The sequence below is a fragment of the Hylobates moloch genome, unplaced genomic scaffold (genome assembly GCF_009828535.3).
Source record: "Hylobates moloch isolate HMO894 unplaced genomic scaffold, HMol_V3 SCAFFOLD_5, whole genome shotgun sequence".
Taxonomy (NCBI): domain Eukaryota; kingdom Metazoa; phylum Chordata; class Mammalia; order Primates; family Hylobatidae; genus Hylobates; species Hylobates moloch.
In genome coordinates, this window is record NW_026652280.1 from 110,232,055 (window position 1) to 110,253,075 (window position 21,021).

The 21,021-nt window shown below is 36.7% G+C and overlaps 1 protein-coding gene across 2 annotated transcripts in view; it reads right to left on the reverse strand.

Moving 5' to 3' along the window:
• Positions 1-21,021, reverse strand: part of MAN1A2 (mannosidase alpha class 1A member 2) — a 176,262-nt gene that overhangs the window by 38,363 nt on the left and 116,878 nt on the right. For both annotated transcript variants that reach the window (XM_058439415.1, XM_032154871.2), the window contains exon 9: positions 619-734. In XM_058439415.1, coding sequence (XP_058295398.1) covers positions 619-734 — 116 coding nt within the window. The remainder of the gene's footprint in view (positions 1-618; positions 735-21,021) is intronic.

Here is a 21,021-nt window from a genome sequence, read left to right on the forward strand (position 1 = left end):
TCAGAAGTTTTTCCAGTCTCTGTAAACATTAACTAAAAGTAAGTAAAATCCATTTTCATGAATACACGAAAATAAATTCTTATTTTATTTTATTTATTGTTGACACGAAGTCTTGCTCTGTCACCCAGGCTGGAGTGCAATGATGAGATCTCAGCTCACTGCAACCTCCACCTCCCAGGTTCAAGCGATTCTACTGCCACAGCCTCCCAAGTGGCTAGGACTACAGGCATGCACCACCATGCCCAGCTAACTTTTGTATTTTTAGTAGAGACGGGTTTTCACCATGTTGGCCAGGCTGGTCTTGAACTCCCGACCTCAAGTGATCTGCCTACCTCAGCCTCCCAAAGTGCTGAGATTACAGGCGTGAGCCACTGCACCTGGACTGCAATAAATTCTTTCTTCAAAAATTTCTTCAAAATGTCACAAATAAAAGAAGACTTAATATGAGGCTTTTCTATTAAAATAGTAACAAACTCTATAGTGAATGCATATAATAAAATGCTTATATGTATTTACTGAATGTCTACAATAAAATGGTTATAAGATATTCATCTAGTCACTACCAAATACACTGTACATCCCATCTGTTAAGTAGAAAAATGTTCTGGAAATAATCACCTCAATAGCATCATCATACATCTTTCTTGCCTCATGGTCTGTTTTATCTGACATCAACCATGCTTTCAGTAAATATTCATAAAAACTGTCTCCCAGACCGCCGACAGATGTATGATCTGTAACAAAGGAGAAAACACAAGGATACAGGTAAAGGCAAGGGAAGACAAGACAAATAAAGTAATATTTTCAATTATAATGACTATGTTAGAGGTCAATAATTTTAAAATTACATTGACAACCCTATTTCCAACATACTTCAAATTTAGTCCCATAAGTAATTGCACATAATCACTTTCCTCTATATGTGTATCCAATTTTCTAGAAAATCTTTTTTCTCTGGATGTGGTGCTTCGCATACTTAGTAGTCTTTTTCTTGAATTACAGTTTGTACACTGTCATAGAGCCAAACTTTTCCAGAATTGATAATTACCTTTTATATATTAATAGCTTTAAATAAATAAGTTATGACTAAATATGAAAGCTCAACTTAAATCTGATGTTAAGCAAAAAGAGCTCACTCTTAGACATGTTCCTATACAATGGTTAATGGTAATTCCTAAGCCAAAGATAATAATACATCTACAAAAAGAAAAAAGGCCCAAGAATTCCTTTATAATATCACCTTGCATAACATAAGTAGCTGTTGACTTGCTCCCCTTGATTACTATTCATACAAATTTTAGTACACACAGGCATACCTCAGAGATACTGCAAGTTTGCATCCAGACTACTGCAATGTAGCAAATATTGCAAAAAAGTGAGTCACACAAACTTTTTGGTTTCCCAGTAGGTATAAAAGTTGTGTTGACAGCATTATGTTTAAATAAACAATGTTCAAATCTTAATTTTAAAAATACTTTACTGCTAAAAATGCAAATGATCTGAGGCTTTCAGCAAATCATACTCTTTTTTGATGGTGGAGGGTCTTGCCTTGATGATGATGGTTGCTGACTCATCAGGGTGGTGGCTGCTGAAGGCTGGGGTGGCTGGGGCAATTTTTAAAAATGAGACAACAATAAAGTCTGCTGTATTGATTGATTCTTCCTGTTTGATTTCTCTGCAAGACGATAGATTTCTCTGTAGCTTGTGGTGCTGTTTGATAGCATTTTGCCCACAGTAAAAATTCTTTCAAACTTGGAGGCCACTCTCATATCCTGACACTGCTTTATCAACTAAATTTACGTAGTATTCTAAATCTTTATTGTCATTTCGACAATGTTCATAGCATCTTCACCAGGAGTAGATTCCATCTCAAGAAACCACTTTCTTTGCTCATCTGTAAGAAGCAACTCCTCATCCATTCAAGTCTTATCATAAGACTGCAGTAACTCAGTCCTATCTTCAGGCCCCACTTCTAATTCTGTTTCTCTTGCTATTTCCACCACATCTACAGTTACTTCCTCCACTTGAGTTTGAGCCCCTCAAAATCACCCATGAGGACTGGAATCAAATTCTTCCAAACTCCTGTTAATGTTGATACTTTGACCTCCTCCCATGAATCACGAATGTTCTTAATGGCATCTAGAATAGTGACTCCTTTCCAGAAGGTTTTCCATTTACTTTGCTGAGATCTGTCAGAGGAATCACTATGTATGGCAGCTATAGCCTTACAAAATGCAATCCTTAAATAAGACTTGAGAGTCTTAATCACTCTTTGACCCACAGGCTGCAGAATGGATGTTGTTAGCAGGCATGAAACCAACATTAATCTCCTTGGGCAGCTTCACTGCAGAAAATGGGTGACCAGATGCATTGTCAATGAGCAGTAATATTTTGAAAGAGATCTTTTTTGCTTAGCAGTTCTCAACAGTGTGCTTAAAATATTCAGTAAACTCTGCCATCAACAGATGTGCTCTCAACTGAACTTTGCTGTTCCATTTACAGACGACACAGGGAGTAGATGTAGCAAAATTCTTAGAGGCCCTAGGATTTTCAGAATGGTAAATGAGCACTGGCTTCAACTTAAAATCAACAGCTGCATTAGCCCCCAACAAGAGTCAGCCTGTCCTTGAAAGCCAAGCATTGACTTCTCTCCATCTATGAGATGGCATCTTCTTCCAGTAGAAACCTGTTCCATCTACATTGAAAATCTGTTGTTTAGTGTAGCCGCCTTCATCAATTAACTTAGTTAGATCTTCTGAAAAAAAAAAAAAAAAAAAATCTTCTGGATCACTTGCTGCAGTTTTTCCATCAGCATCTGCTGCTTCACCTGTCACCTTTATGTTTTGGAGGCAGCTTCCTTCTTTAAACCTCATAAACCAACCTCTGTAAGCCTCAAAGTCTTCTCCTACAGCTTCCTCACCTCTCTTAGCATTCACAGAATTGAAGAGAGCTAGAGCCTTGCTCTGGATGAGGCTTTGGCTTCAGGGAATGTTGTAGCTGGTTTGATCTTCTACCCAGACCATTCAGACTTTTCCCATGTCTGCAATATGGCTGTTTTGTTTTCTCATTATTCATGTGTTCACTGGCATAGCACTTTTAATTTCCTTCAGGAACTTTTCCTTTCCTTTCACAATCTGCCTAACTCGTGCAACAGGCTTAGCCTTTGGCCTCTCTTGGCTTTTGACATGCCTGCCTCACTAAGCTTAATTACATCTAGCTTTTGATGTAAAGTGAGAGACATATGACTCTTTTACTTGGAATATTTAGAGGCCATTAAAGGATTAATATTGATGCATACTAGGTGTACATTGTAGGGTTATTAATTGGCCTTATATTAATATTGTTGTCTTTCAAAGAATAGGGATGCCAAAGGAGAGAGACAGGGAAATGGCCAGTTGGTAGAGCAGTCAGAACACACAACATAATTTATTAAGTTTGTCATTTTCTATGGGTGCTGTTCATGCTGCCCAAAACAAACACAATAATATCAAAGATCACTGGTTATGGACCACTATAATATACATAATACTAAGGAAAAAATTTGAAATATTGCAAGAATTACCAAAATGTGACCCAGAGACACAAAGCGAACACATGCTGTCAAAAAAATGATGCTGACGGATTTTCTCAGCACAGGGTAATCACAAATCTGCAATTTGCAAACACACACACACACACTAAACCCTGCAATATCTGTAAAGTGCAGTAAAGCAAAGCATATAGCTAAGCATATAAACATATGGGTATGCCTATATTTGTTTGTCCTAGATATATTCTTACTTCATCCCACCTACACTTTTAAACCTATCCAATTTGACACTACAGCTCCCAAGGCAACCATACTCTTTTATCTTTGATTTTCTACAAACCCTGCCCTATATCCTTGAACTCTGCTTCAAAACTGACATCCTCCTCTCGGCATTAAAAAAAAAAGTACATTTCTTATAACCCTTATTCATTCATATAGTACTACCCCTGGTTTTTAAATTGGTGAGGAAAAGACAGATTATTCAGTGACTTACGGCAAAAACTGGCTATCCATTACGGGAAAAAAAAAACATACTAATATTCATATATTTAGCTCACAAAATACATTTGTGGATGATTAATGATTTAAACATAAAATGCAAAAGAATAAGTTTCCAGAACAAAATATAAGAACATATCTGGTCTTCCTAAGTAAATGATCTTAAGCGAAATACAAAATGAAGGAGTCATAAAGGAAAAATGGATAGCTTCATAAGTTAAAGCTAAAAGACAAATCTAAAAGACTAGAAATTGGAGAAGAAATTTGCAACATACATAACAAGAAAAGGATTACTCTCATAAATGACGACTCCTGACAAATAAGGAAAATTAAAATAGGGTACACACAACAAAAAAAGAAACATCAATTTATAATTAACATAAGAAAGGATGCCCGATTTCACTAATGATCAGAAAAAGGCAAATTAAAACAGTGAGATTCCATTTTTGTCCATTAGATCAGCAAACATTTTAAAAGACTGATAATATCCAATGTTGGCAAGATTATGGTTCCCGGTTGTTGAAACTGAAGGATAATTTTGCAGAAGCTAACAAAATTTAACCTAGGAATTGTAGTTCTGGAATTATCCTATAACAATATTTGCAGAAATATACAAATATGGATGAAAAAAAGTTAATCAGAATTATTTTCATTAGTAAAAAACTAAAGATAAGCTGAAATGTTTAGGGAGGAGGCTAAGTTATGATATAAACTTACTATGGAGGACTGCACAATCATTAAAGAGAATCAGGGTGCATCTATAATCCGACACTAAAAGATATCTATTATATGCTGTTGAGTGGGCAGGGGGAGCAAATTTCAGAATTATCTATACAGTTTGATACTTCTCAAAATGTGTGTTTAAAGAATGTTGGTGTATACATAGAAAAGATTTGATCTCAAACTCCTGGGCTCAAGCGATGCTCTACGGAAGGAGCCCTTCAATTTTAACTTTAGACACTTATAATTATCTAAATACATGTAACTTATATAATTAAAAATCATCTTTTGTTGTAGAAAGTAATAAATGGGGGAAAAGAGCTATCATTCACCTTAACCAGTATGTCTGCTAATATTCCCATAATTCACTTTTACCTCATCTCAAATGCTATTACTTCTCACTTCTTTTTTTAATTTAATGCTAAGTGTATAATTTTGATGTTTACACATGTATATACCAACAAAGCCACAACCAAGATAAAATTATAGTACATTTCTGGCATCATAAAAGTTTTCCTCATGTGGCCTTCACAGTCAATACCCAATGATACCATTGTTTTCTAATTTCTATTATCACCATAAATTTGTTTTGCCAGGTTTTGAACACTATATAAAATGGCCATTTGCAGCCAGGTGTGGTGGCTCACACCTGTAATCCCAGCACTTTGGGAGGCCAAGGTGATCGGATCACTTGAGGTCAGGAGTTCCAGACCAGCCTGGCCAACATGGTGAAACCTCATCTCTACTAAAAATACAAAAATTAGCCAGGCATGGTGGTGCACGCCTGTAATCCCAGCTACTTGGGAGGCTGAGGCATGAGAATACCTTGAACCTGGGAGGCAGAAGTTGCAACACTGCACTCCAGCCTGGGCAATAAAATGAGACTGTCTCAAGAAGAAAAAAAAAGCCATTTGGTTTCAACTAAGATTAATGATATTCTTTATTTTCCATCTAAATATCTAAAAGGACACCTCTGCTTTATGAAAGCTTCCTGAATCTCGAACATTAAGTGGTTGGGTATTATAGAAGTCACTTGGAGGAGCAGAAGACAGAGCAATAATAAGATGTCTTATTCTACATTTCAGATAGAACAAGAAATTCACAATTAAATTTTGAATAGCTTTCCATACTCATCATACTTACATTAATAATTTTGTAATGACGGTAATATGGGATGGATTTATACAATAGATTATAGTTAGAAGCTAGATTAATTCTAACAAATTGACACATTTTATAATCACAAAAAATCATAGAAGTTAACACATAACTTGTAAAATATTAAAACAATACAGAAATGAATAGAGTAGACAGGGAGAGTCCCTTATACTTAATGGGCATTTGGGATGGGGTTAAGGTTAGTGGTACTTTTTCAGCACATTTTTTGGTAATGAACAAGAGAGCAGTGATTTTACATTTGAAGAGGAACTATTTTAAAATATGTATGTATCAAAACAACTATGACAAAATATTGCCATCAATATTATAACCTCTATTTTGCGGTTATGTCAAAATGTCTTGACTCATTCAGTGACACTACCATCTTATCAGCTGCCCAGTCTTTCCTTAGACATCAACTGTGTAAAATCATGCTGCATTTTAGTTGTCCTTATGTTTTAACTATGACTTTCTTGTATAGCTTTTAGTTTTCTCCAGATTTTCTTACTGGTTTCCTATTGTCTCCCATCACTTTCCCTAATCATTTATTGTATCCTAGCCTAGCAACCATGTTACTTATACTGAGTCACCCCTCGCTCCTTACTCCACTAGAGACCTTCCTCCCAATCTGGTCATTTTCTAGGCATACTCCACAGTGTCATCTTGCCACTTCTCTTTTCTTGCTTTCCAGAGTTATGCCTATTGCTTCTTCAGTCCTAAGTCTTTGCCTACACCTGTTTTACTGAATCACATTCTGAAATAACTTCCCACAAAAGTGTGTGGGATGTAAACCTTTTCATCTGAAAATGTCATTGCTATGCTCTCTCACTTAATTTTGTTTCATATGGGTATCAAATTTAAGGTTGGAAATAATTTTCCCCCAGAGCTTCTTGAAAGTACCATTCCAATACCTTCTAACATCCAGTATAATTGATAAGAAATCTGATGTTATTTTTTAATAGGCTTAATATGTTCCCAATCTTACTTCCTCACACTCAGCTCTCTTCTCCAAGGTTTAGAATCTTCACTTAAACACTGATTAAATTTAGGTATAGTCGTTTTATTTGTTTTTTCTTACAGTCATTGTGCTAGGTACTTTTCAAACTAAAGATCAGTATCTTTCAGCTCTGGGAAAAATCTTTTCTACTATTTCTTTGATATTTTCTGTACTCCACTTTCTCAGTTATCTCCTCTGAAATGCTCACTAATTGGAAACTGAACCTCCTGGACTGAGTTTCTATTATTTTCTCTCAAATTTCAGTCTTTTATTCTCCCCGTATATTCCAGGAACTTTATTAAATCAATTTTATCTTTAGTCTCTTCACTGAAGCTTTAATGTCAGCAATCATACTTTTAATCTGAACTCTTTTTTCATTTTCTAATTGCTTCCTTTTCATAGCATCCTATTTTTACTCTATGAATATACCTTCTCCGAGTTGACTAAAATGGAGAATTAAAAGTGTTTATAGAATTGTCTGTCTCCTGTGGGATCCCTTTTTTGACTATATTTTTTACTGTGAAATTTAACATGTATACAGAAAAGCATATAAAACATAAATGTTCTCCTTATTATAGAGAACACTTGTATAACCCAAAGTCAGAACAATACCTTCCATGTATCCCACAAAATCATAATTCCCACCCACCAAAAAAGTAACCAATATCTTAACTTTTGGGGTAACTACTTCTTTGAATTTTTAATACACTTACCATCTGATACCCTCTCCCAATTACTATGAGCTTATTTTGCCTATTGGTATATTTAATATATTAATTAAATGTAACTGTATTCTCACGTCCAGCTTCTATAGCTCAAGATTCAACCATGTTGTTATATGTAACTATGTATCATTTATTTGCATTTCTGTATGATATCCCACTGTAGTAGTCAACCATTATTTAATTATCTGTGCTTAAGAATAAAGTTCTGAGTAGCTAGTGTGGGTTTTCTCTACTGAATAGCAGGTGTTCCTCCACTGAGTAGACCTAATTGTCACTAATTCTATCCCCTGAGTGGGAATACTGACTGGATGCTTTCTATGTAGAATGCTTTGAGGAAGGATGGGCTAACTGGTAGGCTTTGCTTCAGAATCAGGAATGGATATTGCAGTACTGTGGACCTGGTTAAATTTCACAATGAAGGGAGACTTTATTTTGGGAAACTAACATCCATATTGAAAGCTTTAACTTTCCTCAAATGAAATCATGTGATTTTTTAAAAAAGAGGGCTGTATAGTTATTCTAGTGGTAAATACCAGGGATGGAGGTGGCACATAAGGATTTCAGGTAGAGCCCATGTTCCATATAATGACCTTGAATAAATATTTGGTTTTTGTTGTACTTTGCATATATTTGTTTACTGGTATCTATTGTTTATGAACCCAAAATCTCTCTGGGATTCCATCAGTTACCTTTCCTGTAGTCCCTCTGTAGCCATTCCCAGCCACTCTGTGTTCTGCAAATTTGTTGAAATATCTTGTCCATTTATTACCTCCCCCTTGCCTTCAAATCTTTTTATTATTATGAGTTTATGCCTATTTATAAATATTTCTCTACTTTCATTTCATTATGGTCTCAAGAAAGATGAATGGCCACAGTGGTGACATTATAGTTCAATCTTCTTCCATGAAGCAGAAGTACTACTATAACCTTATCAAGTTCACTACTTCTTTGATAACTGCAATTAGTTAATACTATACATGTTTAACTTCTTATTCCTCTGTCTCATAATCTGCTCCCATTGTTTGTCTTATCATGAATAAAAACCAAAGCACATGGAAGCTAAAGGAATCTTGGTTTAATTCCTGTATTTCTTTATGGCATGGAAGTTTATAACCACTTTGTTATTCAAGATGATTTTACATAGAAAACCTTTTTAAAATGTGTTGCACAGAAAAACCCTTTAAAAATCATAAAACATTTAACCCTTGAACACAGATTTGAACTGCATGGATCTACTTACACATGAATTTTTAAAAATAAATATATTGAAATGATCTTTAAGATTTGCAACAATGTGGAAAAACACATAGACAAGCCACATGGTCTAGAAATAGAGAAAATATTAAGAAAGAGTTGAGTGTGTCATGAATTAATAACATATGTGTAGATACTAGTCTATTTTACCATTTAGTATCATGAAATATATACAAATCTATTAAAAAAGGTAAAATGTATCAAAACTTACATATACACAGACATACATGGTGCCACTGATAGTCAAGAGAAATGTAAACAAATGTAAAGATGCAGTATTAAATCATAAATGTGTAAGATTAATTGCAGTACATACTTTACTACTGTAATAATTTCACAGACACCTCTTTTTGCTATGCAGTGAGCTCAAGTGTTATAAGCATCCACTTAAAACAACCTGTGACACTAATCATCTCCGTGTCTTCAGTAAATTGCATATTGCAGTAAAAAGTGATTTCTCGTGGTTCTTGTGTATTTTTCATTGTTTGGCGCAGTAGTGTAAACCTTGAATAACACCATGGGACCCATATGAAGTGCCACTAGCAATCTGAAAGTGCTCCCAAGAGGCAGCGAAAAGTCATGATATTACAACAAAAAGTTGGACAGTTTGATTTGTACCGTAGATTGAGGTTTGCCACTGTAGTTGCCACCATTTGACACAGACTATTCATCTTGTAAACAGACAACATAAATTTACAGCATCAATAAACACAGTACAGTACTGTGTATGTATCTTCTCTTCCTTATGATTTTCCTCATGACATTTTATTTTCTCTGGCTTACTTTAAGAATACAGTATATAATATATATAACACACAAAATATGTACTAGTTGACTATGTTATTGGTAAGACTTCTGGGTCAACGGTAGGCTATTAGTAGTTAAATTCTGGAGGAGTCAAAAGTTATATGTGAAGTTTTGATTACACAAGGGGTTGGTGACTCTAACCCCCCTGTGTTGTTCAAGGGTCAACTGTGGTTATATAATGATTCTTTGTCAAGATGCTCTTAAAAGTTGATACAAAATCCCACCCCATACCTGAAACACATACCAATGATAAAAGACTAAATATTAAAAATATATAGTCATATTCAAAAACAAAATAACATCTGCAGTCAAGAAGAAATATGAAGAAATTCATAGTGTCAAAGGCAGAAGTTTCTATTTCTTGAAAATAAAGTAAGCAAAGACATCTAGGAGTTTATTTCCCGCAAGATAGGAAAAGCATTCAAAGCACTCAGTTGTGGTGGAGACTCTGGCTATAAAAAATTATTTTCCTAAACTACAAGGAAGCAGCAGAAACAGCTGCACAATAAGAACTGGGATAAACTGATATATTATGGGAATGTGTAATATCTTCAAGAGAAGAGACAACTGTGATTCCAGTATAAAAAATACTAAGTTCTGAACTGATGAACCTGTGAAAGTAATAATAAAACTAAAAGTAGGGAAGAGTTAGTGAGGGGAGTCGTGAGAGAAATACACATATTATGAAGCTCTGACTCAAGATAAGCTTGCAAATGAAAATTCCAGTGCCCATGGGAAAAATTAAAATCATGAAAGAATTGCTAAGAAATTCAACTATACAAACAGAGAATTCACTGTATTTTTTAAAAAGCAAATAATGGAGAAACCTTTCAAAAAGAAGTTTAAAGTTAGTATATTTTGGTGTCCTAAGGAAACAAAGTAAATCTATAAAGCAAAACTGATAAAAATTACATTGAGAAATTGTCAAATATAAAAGATTTTAATCTACTTTAAAATTGATAGATAAAAAAATCAGATAATGAATCTGAAAAGTCTTACTTAATATTCTAAGAAACATGAATTAAAGAAAATTAACTCTCTGGTAAACTATAAACAACTTCACAACAGACACTAATTTCATTGGCTTAAGCTTCTTTACATGCCCTACAGTACCTACCTAGCACATTTCTGATAATAATGTATGCTTATACACAATTATTAAGTAAACAGCTAAATTTCTATTTTCTAGTATAAGTAACATTTCAATTATAATAACTTTTAAGGTACTTTTTGTTTTATTAAAATCAACTAGACTGGGGCTGGGCACAATGGCTCACACCTGTAATCCCAGCACTTTGGGAGGCTGAGACAGGCAGATCACAAGGTCAGCAGATGGAGACCATCCTGGCCAACACAGTGAAACCCTGCCTCTACTAAAATACAAAAAATCAGCCGGGTGTGGTGGTGCACGCCTGTAGTCCCAGCCACTAGGGAGGCTGAGGCAGGGGAATCACTTGAACCCAGGAAGTGGAGGTTGCAGTGAGCCGAGATCACACCACTGCACTCCAGTCTGGTGACAGAGTGAGACATCATCTCAAAAAAAAAAAAAAAAAAAAAAAATCAGCTGGACTGTATTTTTTAAAAAAATAAATGAAGTTTTGAACTCTCACTCTTTTTGAGTTTATGAAAACAAATAATGGATTATGGGATAAATACTAATAGCTAGCATAATACCAAATACAGGTTCAACAAAAATGTTTGCTGAATGAATATATTAAATCACATCTGAAGTATTAATTCTTTCAAGTTTTAATAAAATTTCCATGTATACATTTTTAAACACCTTCCTAATTGCCCAATACTAAAATTGTACTACATTCAATTATTTGCATTAAATATCCATTATGAAGATAATTTTTAAAAACTTATAAAATCTCATTAACGTAGATTATCAGAAAAATGCATAAAAATCTTGATTTAAAGATTCCCTTTTGGAGTTTTTAAATCTTCTGTAAATGTTATCTTTGTGCCTAGAGCTTTTAAATTTTCTACATAAAATATTTCAAACCACTCAGCTGACTGTAGTAAGAATGTATCTTATAGAAATACTTGAATGCACAATTCCATTCTGCTCCTCTCTCAAGAGTCTGAACTTAAATGTTGCTTCTTTTTCATAATCTACTTGCTCCTTAATCCTCCACATTCTGGCTTCAGCCTACACCCTACTCCTAATATATCAAATACATTTTAAGCATGGGAAGAAAATTATTAGATTATACAAGAAGTACTAAGGTCGAATTGGTAATGGGTAACATTGAACTGAAGGCCTAAATTAACTAAGGATAATAAGAAATGAAGATTTATGTGTTACTAAAAAAGTGGAAACAGTGGATTGGTATCTCATCAGACTGTCACGTTTTTGGCATAAGCCAGGAAGACTATGTAGAATGTGGGTGAAATAAGAAATTAAGAGGAGAAAGTGTTAAAGCAAAGACACTGAACTCAATTTTGTACATATGGAGTTTAAAGTACCGCAAAATACTCAGACACAAATATCCTGTACACGTACAGATAGAAGTTTATAAACCAAGAAAGATCAGTAATGAAATACTGATTAACATGGGGGAAATTTTTTTTTTTTTTTTTGAGATGGAGTCTCGTTCTGTCACCCAGGCTGGAGTGCAGTGGCACAATCTCAGCTCACTGCAAGCTCTGCCTCCTGGGTTCACGCCATTCTCCTGCCTCAGCCTCCCAAGTAGCTGGGACTACAGATGCCCGCCACCACGCCTGGCTAATTTTTTGTATTTTTAATAGGGACGGGGTTTCACCATGTTAGCCAGGATGGTCTCGATATCCTGACCTCGTGATCCACCTGCCTCAGCCTCTCAAAGTGCTGGGATTACAGGCATGAGCCACCATACCCGGCCAGAATTTATTTTTAATAGGGCAAAATAGCACACAATCTCTGTTGCATATCCCTCTGCTTTGTTGTTAGAGTTGCTGATAACTATGTTGTTTGTTTAAACAACCCTTTAAAAATATAAAAACCACTGGTAGTATTGAAGATGGCCAAATAGGAACAGCTGAGAGCTGCAGCTCCCAGCATGATCAATGCAGAAGACGGGTGATTTCTGCATTTCCAACTGAGGTACCTGGTTCATCTCACTGGGAGGGCAAGCTGAAGTGAGGCGGGGCATCGCCTCATCTGGGAAGCGCAAAGGGTCAGGGGATTTCCCTTTCCTAGCCAACAGAAGCTGTGACAGACTACCTGGAAAAATGGGACATTCCCACCCAAATACTGCACTTTTCCCAAGGTTTTAGCAACCAGCAGAAAAGGAGATTCTCTCCCATGCCTGGCTCGGTGGGTCCCACGCCCTGAGAGCCTTGCTCACTGCCGGCACAGCAGTCTGAGATCGAACTGAGAGGTGGCAGCCTGGCTTGGGGAGGGGTGTCTGCCATTGCTGAGGCTTGAGTAGGTAAACAAAGCAGCCGAGAAGCTCGAACTAGGCGGAGCCCACCGCAGCTCAACAAGGCCTACTGCCTCTAGACTCCATCTCTGTGGGCAGGGCATAGCTGAACAAAAGGCAGCAGACAACATTTACGGACTTAAACATCCCTGTCTGACAGCTCTGAAAAAAGCAGTGGTTCTCCCAGCATGGCGTTTGAGCTCTGAGAACAGACAGACTGCCTCCTCAAGTGGGTCCCTGACCCCCGTGTTGCCTAATTGGGAGACACCTACCAGTAGGGGCCAACAGACACCTCATATAGATGGGTGCCCCTCTGGGACGAAGCTTCCACAGGAAGCATCAGGTAGCAATATTTACTGTTCTGCAATATTTGCTGTTCTTCAGCCTCCACTGGTGATACCCAGGCAAACAGGGTCTGGAGTGGATCTCCAGCAAACTCCAACAGATCTGCAGCTGAAGGACCTGACTGTTAGAAGGAAAACTAACAAACAGAAAGGAATAGCATCAACATGAACAAAAACGTGATCTACACCAAAACCCCATCTGTAGGTCACCAACATCAAAGACCAAAGGTAGATAAAACCACAAAGGTGGGATGAAACCAGAGCAGAAAAGCTGAAAGTTCTAAAAATCGAAGCACTTCTCCTTCAATGGATCACAGCTCCTCACCAGCAATGGGAAAAAGCTGGATGGAGAATTACTTTGGCAAGTTGACAGAAGTGGCTTCAGAAGGTTGTTAATAACAAACTTCTCTGAGCTAAAGGAGGATGTTCAAATCCCTTGTAAGAAAGCTAAAAACCTTGAAAAAAGATTAGACAAATGGCTGACTAGAATAAACAGTGTACAGAAGACCTTAAATAACCTGATGAGCTGAAAACCATGGCAAGAGAACATTGTGATGCTTCAATAGCCGATTTGATCAAAAGCTTCAATAGCCGATTTGATCAAGTGGAAGAAAGGATATCAGTGATTGAAGATGAAATTAATGAAATAACGCAAGAAGACAAGGTTAGAGAAAACAGAGTGAAAATAAATGAACAAAGCCTCCAAAAAATAGGGAACTATGTGAAAAGAGCAAATCTACGTTTGATTAGTGTACCTGAAAATGACAGGGAGAATGGAACCAAGTTTGAAAACACTCTTCAGGATATTATCCAGGAGAACTTCCCCAACTTAGCAAGGCAGGCCAACATTCTAATTCAGGAAATACAGAGGACACCACAAAGATACTCCTTGAGAAGAGCAACCCCAAGACACATTATTGTCACATTCACCAAGGTTGAAATGAAGGAAAAAATGTTAAGGGCTGCCAAAGAGAAAGGTCGAGTTACCCACAAAGGGAAGCCCATCAGACTAACAGAAGATCTCTCAGCAGAAACCCTACAAGCCAGAAGAGAGTGGGGGCCAATATTCAACATTGTTAAAGAAAAGAATTTTCAATCCCGAATTTCACATCCAGCCAAACTAAGCTTCGTAAGTGAAGGAGAAATAAAATCCTCTATAGACAAGTAAATGCTCAGAGATTTTGTCACCACCAGGACTGTCTTAAAAGAGCTCCTGAAGGAAGCACTAAGCATGGAAAGAAACAACCAGTACCAGCCACTGCAAAAACATGCCAAATTGTCAAGGCCATCGATGCTAGGAAGAAACTGCATCAATTAATGGGCAAAATAACCAGCTAACATCACAATGACAGGATCATATTGACACATAACAATATTAACCATAAATATAAATGGGCTAAATCCCCAATTAAAAGGCACAGACTGGCAAATTGGATAAAGAGTCAAGACCCATCAGTGTGCTGTATTCAGGAGACCCATTTCATGTGCAGAGACATACATAAGCTCAAATTAAAGGGATGGAGGAAGATCTACCAAGCAAATGGAAAGCAAAAAAAGCAATGGTTGGAATCCTAGTCTCTCATAAAAGACTTTAAACCAACAAAGATCAAAAGAGACAAAGAAGGCCATTACATAATGGAAAAGGAATCAATTCAACAAGAAGAGCTAACTATTCTAAATATATATGCACCCAATACAAGAGCACCCAGATTCATAAAGCAAGTCCTTAGATACCTACAAAGAGACTTAGACTCCTACACAATAATAATGGGAGACTTTAACATCCCACTGTCAATATTAGACAGATCAATGAGACAGAAAGTTAACAAGGATATCCAGGACTTAAACTCAGCTCTGCACCAAGCAGAACTAATAGACATCTACAGAACTCTTCACCCCAAATCAACAGAATATACAGTCTTCTCAGAACTACATCACACTTATTCCAAAATTGACCACATAATTGGAAATAAAGCACCCCTCAGCAAATGTAAAAGTACAGAAATCACAACAAACTGTCTCTCAGACCACAGTGCAATCAAATTAGAACTCAGGACTAAGAAACTCACTCAAAATCGCTCACCTACATGGAAACTGAACAACCTGCTCCTGAATGACTACTGGGTAAATAACAAAATGAAGGCAGAAATAAAGATCTTCATTGAAACCAATGAGAACCAAGATACAATGTACCAGAATCTCTGGGACACATTTAAAGCAGTGTGTACAGGGAAATTTATAGCACTAATTGCCCACAAGAGAAAACAGGAAAGATCTAAAATTGACACTCTAATATCACAATTAAAAGAACTAGAGAAGCAACAGCAAACAAATTCAAAAGCTAGCAAAAGGCAAGAAATAACTAAGATCAGAGCAGAACCGAAAGACTGAGAGACACAAAACACCCTTCAAAAAATCAATGAATTCAGGAGCTGGTTGTGTGAAAAGATCAACAAAATAGACCACTAGTGAGACTAATAAAGAAGAAAAGAGAGAAGAATCAAATAGATGCAATAAAAAATGATAAAGGGGATATCACCACCAATCCCACAGAAATACAAACTACCATCAGAGAATACTATAAACACCTCTATGCAAATAAACTAGAAAATCTAGAAGAAATGGATAAATTCCTGGACACATACACCCTCCCAAGACTAAACCAGGAAGAAGTTGAATCTCTGAATAGACCAATAACACGCTCTGAAATTCAGGCAATAATTAATAGTCTACCAACCAAAAAAAGTCCAGGACCAGATGGATTCACAGCTGAATTCTACCAGAGGTACAAAGAGGAGCTGGTGTCATTCCTCCTGAAACTATTCCAAACAACAGAAAAAGAGGGAATCCTCCCTAACTCATTTTATGAGGCCAACATCATCCTGATGCCAAAGCCTGGCAGAGACACAACAAAAAAAGAGAATTTTAGACCAATATCCCTGATGAACATCGATGCAAACATCCTCAATAAAATACTGGCAAACCGAATCCAGCAGCACATCAAAAAGTTTATCCATCACAATCAAGTTGGCTTCATCCCTGGGATGCAAGGCTGGTTCAACATATGCAAATCAATAAACGTAATCCATCACATAAACAGAACCAATGACAAAAACCACATGATTACCTCAATAGATGCAGAAAAGGCCTTTGACAAAATTCAACAGTCCTTCATGCTAAAAACTGTCAATAAACTAGGTATTGATGGAATGCATCTCAAAATAATAAGAGCTATTTATGACAAACCCACAGCCAACAGCATACTGAATGGGCAGAAACTGGAAGCATTCCCTTTGAAAACTGGCACAAGAAAAGGATGCCCTCTCTCACCACTCCTATTCAACATAGTGTTGGAAGTTCTGGCCAGGGCAATCAGGCAAGAGAAAGACATAGAGGGTATTCAATTAGGAAAAGAGGAAGTCAAATTGTCCCTGTTTGCAGATGACATGATTGTGTATTTAGAAAACCCCATCGTCTCAGCCCCAAATCTCCTTAAGCTGATAAGCAACTTCAGCAAAGTCTCGGGATACAAAATAAATGTGCAAAAACCACAAGCATTTCTGTACACCACTAACAGACAAATAGAGACCCAAATCATGAGTGAACTCCCATTCGCAATTGCTACGAAGAGAATAAAATACCTAAGAATCCAACTTACAAGGGATGTGAAGGACCTCTTCAAGGAGAACTATAAACCACTGCTCAACGAAATAAAAGAGGACACAAACAAATGGAAGAATATTCCATGCTCATTGATAGGAAGAATCAATATCATGAAAATGGTCATATTGCCCAAAGTAATTTATAGATTCAATGCCCCCATCAAGCTACCAATGACTTTCTTCACAGAAATGGAAAAAAACTACTTTAAAGTTCATATGGAAGCAAAAATGAGCCCGCATTGCCAAGACAATCCTAAGCAAAAAGAACAAAGCTGGAGGCATCGCGCTACCTGACTTCAAACTATACTATAAGGCTATAGTAACCAAAACAGCATGGTAGTGGTACCAGAACAGATATATAGACCAATGGAACAGAAAGAGGCCTCAGAAATAACACCACACATCTACAACCATTTGACCTTTGACAAACCTGACAAAAACAAGAAATGGGGAAAGGATTCCCTATTTAATAAATGCTGCTGGGAAAACTGGCTAGCCATATGTAGAAAGCTGAAACTGGATCCCTTCCTTACATCTTTTACAAAAATTAATTCAAGATAGATTAAAGACTTAAACCTAAGACCTAAAACCATAAAAACCCTAGAAGAAAACCTAGGCAATACCATTCAGGATATAGGCATGGGAAGGACTTCCTGACTAAAACACCAAAAGCAATGGCAACAAAAGCCAAAATAGACAAATGGGATCTAATTAAACTAAAGAAGTTCTGCATGGCAAAAGAAACTACCATCAGAGTGAACAGGCAACCTACAGAATTGGAGAAAAGTTTTGCAATCTACCCATCTGACAAGGGGCTAATATCCAGAATCTACAAATAACTGAAACAAATTTACAAGAAAAAAAAAAAACAACCCCATCAAAAAGTGGGCAAAGGATATGAACAGACATTCTCAAAAGAGTCTTCTTTTGAGACATATATATATGTCTATATATGCAGCCAACAGACACATGAAAAAATGCTCATCATCACTGGTCATCAGAGAAACGCAAATCAAAACCACAATGAGATACCATCTCACGCCAGTTAGAATGGCAATCATTAAAAAGTCAGGAAACAACAGATGCTGCAGAGGATGTGGATAAATAGGAACACTTTTACACTGTTGGTGGGAGTGTAAATTAGTTCAACCATTGTGGAAGACAGTGTCACAATTCCTCAATGATCTAGAACTAGAATTACCAGGTGACCCAGCAATCCCATTACTGGGTATATACCCAAAGGATTATAAATCATGCTACTGTAAAGACATATGATGAGTTGTAAATGATGAGTTGACGGGTACAGCAAACCAACATGTCACATGTATACCTATGTAAACCTGCACATGTGCACATGTACCCTAGAACTTAAAGTATTTTATATCTACATACATATATATATACCATTCTAAGCTAGTGGGCCATATAAAAACAGGCCACAGGCTGGTCTCCCATAGTTTGCTAATTGCTGATTTGGATGTCACCAATATATAGGGCAAATTTTGTCATCCTGTAAAAAGAGATGAGGTTGGTGAGGCAAAATGGAAAGGGTTAGAAGAAAAATTCCTAGGAACATCAACATTTAAGAAGCTGCATAAAGAACATGAAACAAATTTCCATCCTTTGAAACTGGACTGGCCTTGCATTTTGCTTTGTTTAACTGAATCTGGTAAAACGTAACAGTGTGCCAGTTTCAATCCTAAGCCTCAAGAGGCCTTGCATGCTCCACTTCTTTTTGTGGAACTGTTACTACTATGTAAAAAGCATGGTATCTCCTGATAGATGATGAGACCACATGAAGCAGAGCTGAGTCCTCCCCAGTGGACTAGGCAATACCAAGCTAGCCTTCAGCCAACTTGTCATCTACCTGCAGACACATGAACAAATCCAGATAAGATAAGCAAAGCCCAAGCCAGATCAGCACAATTACTCAGGCAACCTGTTGATTCCAGAGAAATAAAAAATTGTTTTAAGCTACTAAATTTTAGAGGGGTTTGTTATACAGCAATACCTAATACATTGTCCTTTTTTTGGACTAGTCTATAGGACAGTAAGAGGGTCAAATTATTTTTAGTGAAGTGATGGGAAGCAGAGCCCAGAATGCAATGTACTGAGAAGTGAACAGAAGGCAAACAAGAAAAATAGACTATTTCCTTTTTTTTAAAATAGGCTTCACCAAGACATGAAGAGGTACATAATATTTGCCAGAAGGAATCTATGGCATTGAAAAACAGTTGAAGTAGAGAGAGGGACCTACTGGCTATGAGAAAGGAACCAAGAAGTTTAATATAGCATAAGTAAACGCAAACACCAAAAAAGAAAAAGTTCAACAGTTGAGAGAAGATAGGATCCAGAGCACAGGTCAATGGATAAATACTGGGCAGAACAGTGGATGCTGGATTCTCTGAGACTGGAGAAACAGAAGATCAAGTGGGCAAATAAATGAGTTTATAGGTAAAGAGATTTCTTGCAAAAGGATCTTTTCTTTCACCTTGACTTGGGTCATCTGGGCGGGGTTGAGGGAAAGGTGTAGGTAACAAACCATTAGAAACTCCTAGAGGAAGTGTTCTAAAAATTAAAGCAAAAAATCTAGAAGAATAGAATGGAGTGTGCAAAAAGCAATAATGAACAGAGGGTTTAACTCTTTGAACCTCAACTTCATGATAAGGCTAGGCAATGGGGCAGTGAAAGTACACAAGTTTTCATGTTGTTAAGAGGGAAGATACAGTAATGATTAAGTCTAGATGTTGTTAGAAAAAATATAAACAAGATATAAGTTAAAATTCAAGGGCAACTGTTAGAAAAAGATGGAAATATACATATATGCAAATACTCAAATGAGTAAAAAAATGAAGCAGCATGGGGTAGGATATTTTAAGAATGCCCAGTAAATAGGAGGAAAAATAACATAATAGGAATTGACTTTTTTTTAAAAAAAGTGCTTCTGGCTAAAATAGAGTAATGGGTACTTGAGCTTAGCCTGAAACCTAAAACAACCAAAAACTTCGGACAAAATACATGAAACACTGGTTTTCAAGACAATAAACATCAGACAACAGAGGAAGTAATCGCTAAATGATGGAAAACAAACAAGGTGAGTCCCATTATTGCCTGTAAATTATTGCATCAAGAAAATTTTCAGGCAAAGGCACAGAGAAAAAATTAAGGCACAGACCTATGGACTCTCTAAGTTTCAGAAATAAGGCTGAGTCTGGAAAGACTGAGGGAGCTACAGTTTATAGGACAGTATACCAGAGAGAACAAATGTGCACAGAAAGAGAACCCCAGAGATCTGCAAAGGATCTCCCTTCAGTATTCAGCAGAGTACTGAGCAGCACTTGCAGTGAAAATGGAAAGAACCACATGAAAGGACTGATGGGAACACTGCCTGGTGCTTACAAAAAGCCTACTGGTAACAGTGGATGTTCATACCAGCCAGACAAGAAAAATTCATAATTCACAGGACATTTAGTAGAGTACTCAGGAAGATCTTGCCTCACTGAGCAATGCACCAGATTCACCTAAAAAATCCTAACAGCAAAACAAGAAACAGGTCAAATTATTTCCAAGTAACTTAACTGTATACCTAAACAAAGTTCAAGAAGATTTCTAGGGATAAAAAAAATCCAGCACCTGGAACCTAGTCAAAAATTACCAGGCATGCAGAGGCAAAAAAAATAATGCACAATAAGAATAAGGATTCAATCAAAATCAATCCCAAACTGATCAATTGATCAAATTGATCCAAAGCTCAACATCACTGATCATTAGAGAAATGCAAATCAAAACCACAATGAAAAACCATCTCACACCAGTCAGAATGATTATTAAAAAGTCAAAAAATAAAAAATACTGGTGAGGTTACAGAGAAAAAGGGATACTTTTATACTGGTGGTGGGAATGTAAATTATTTCAACCAT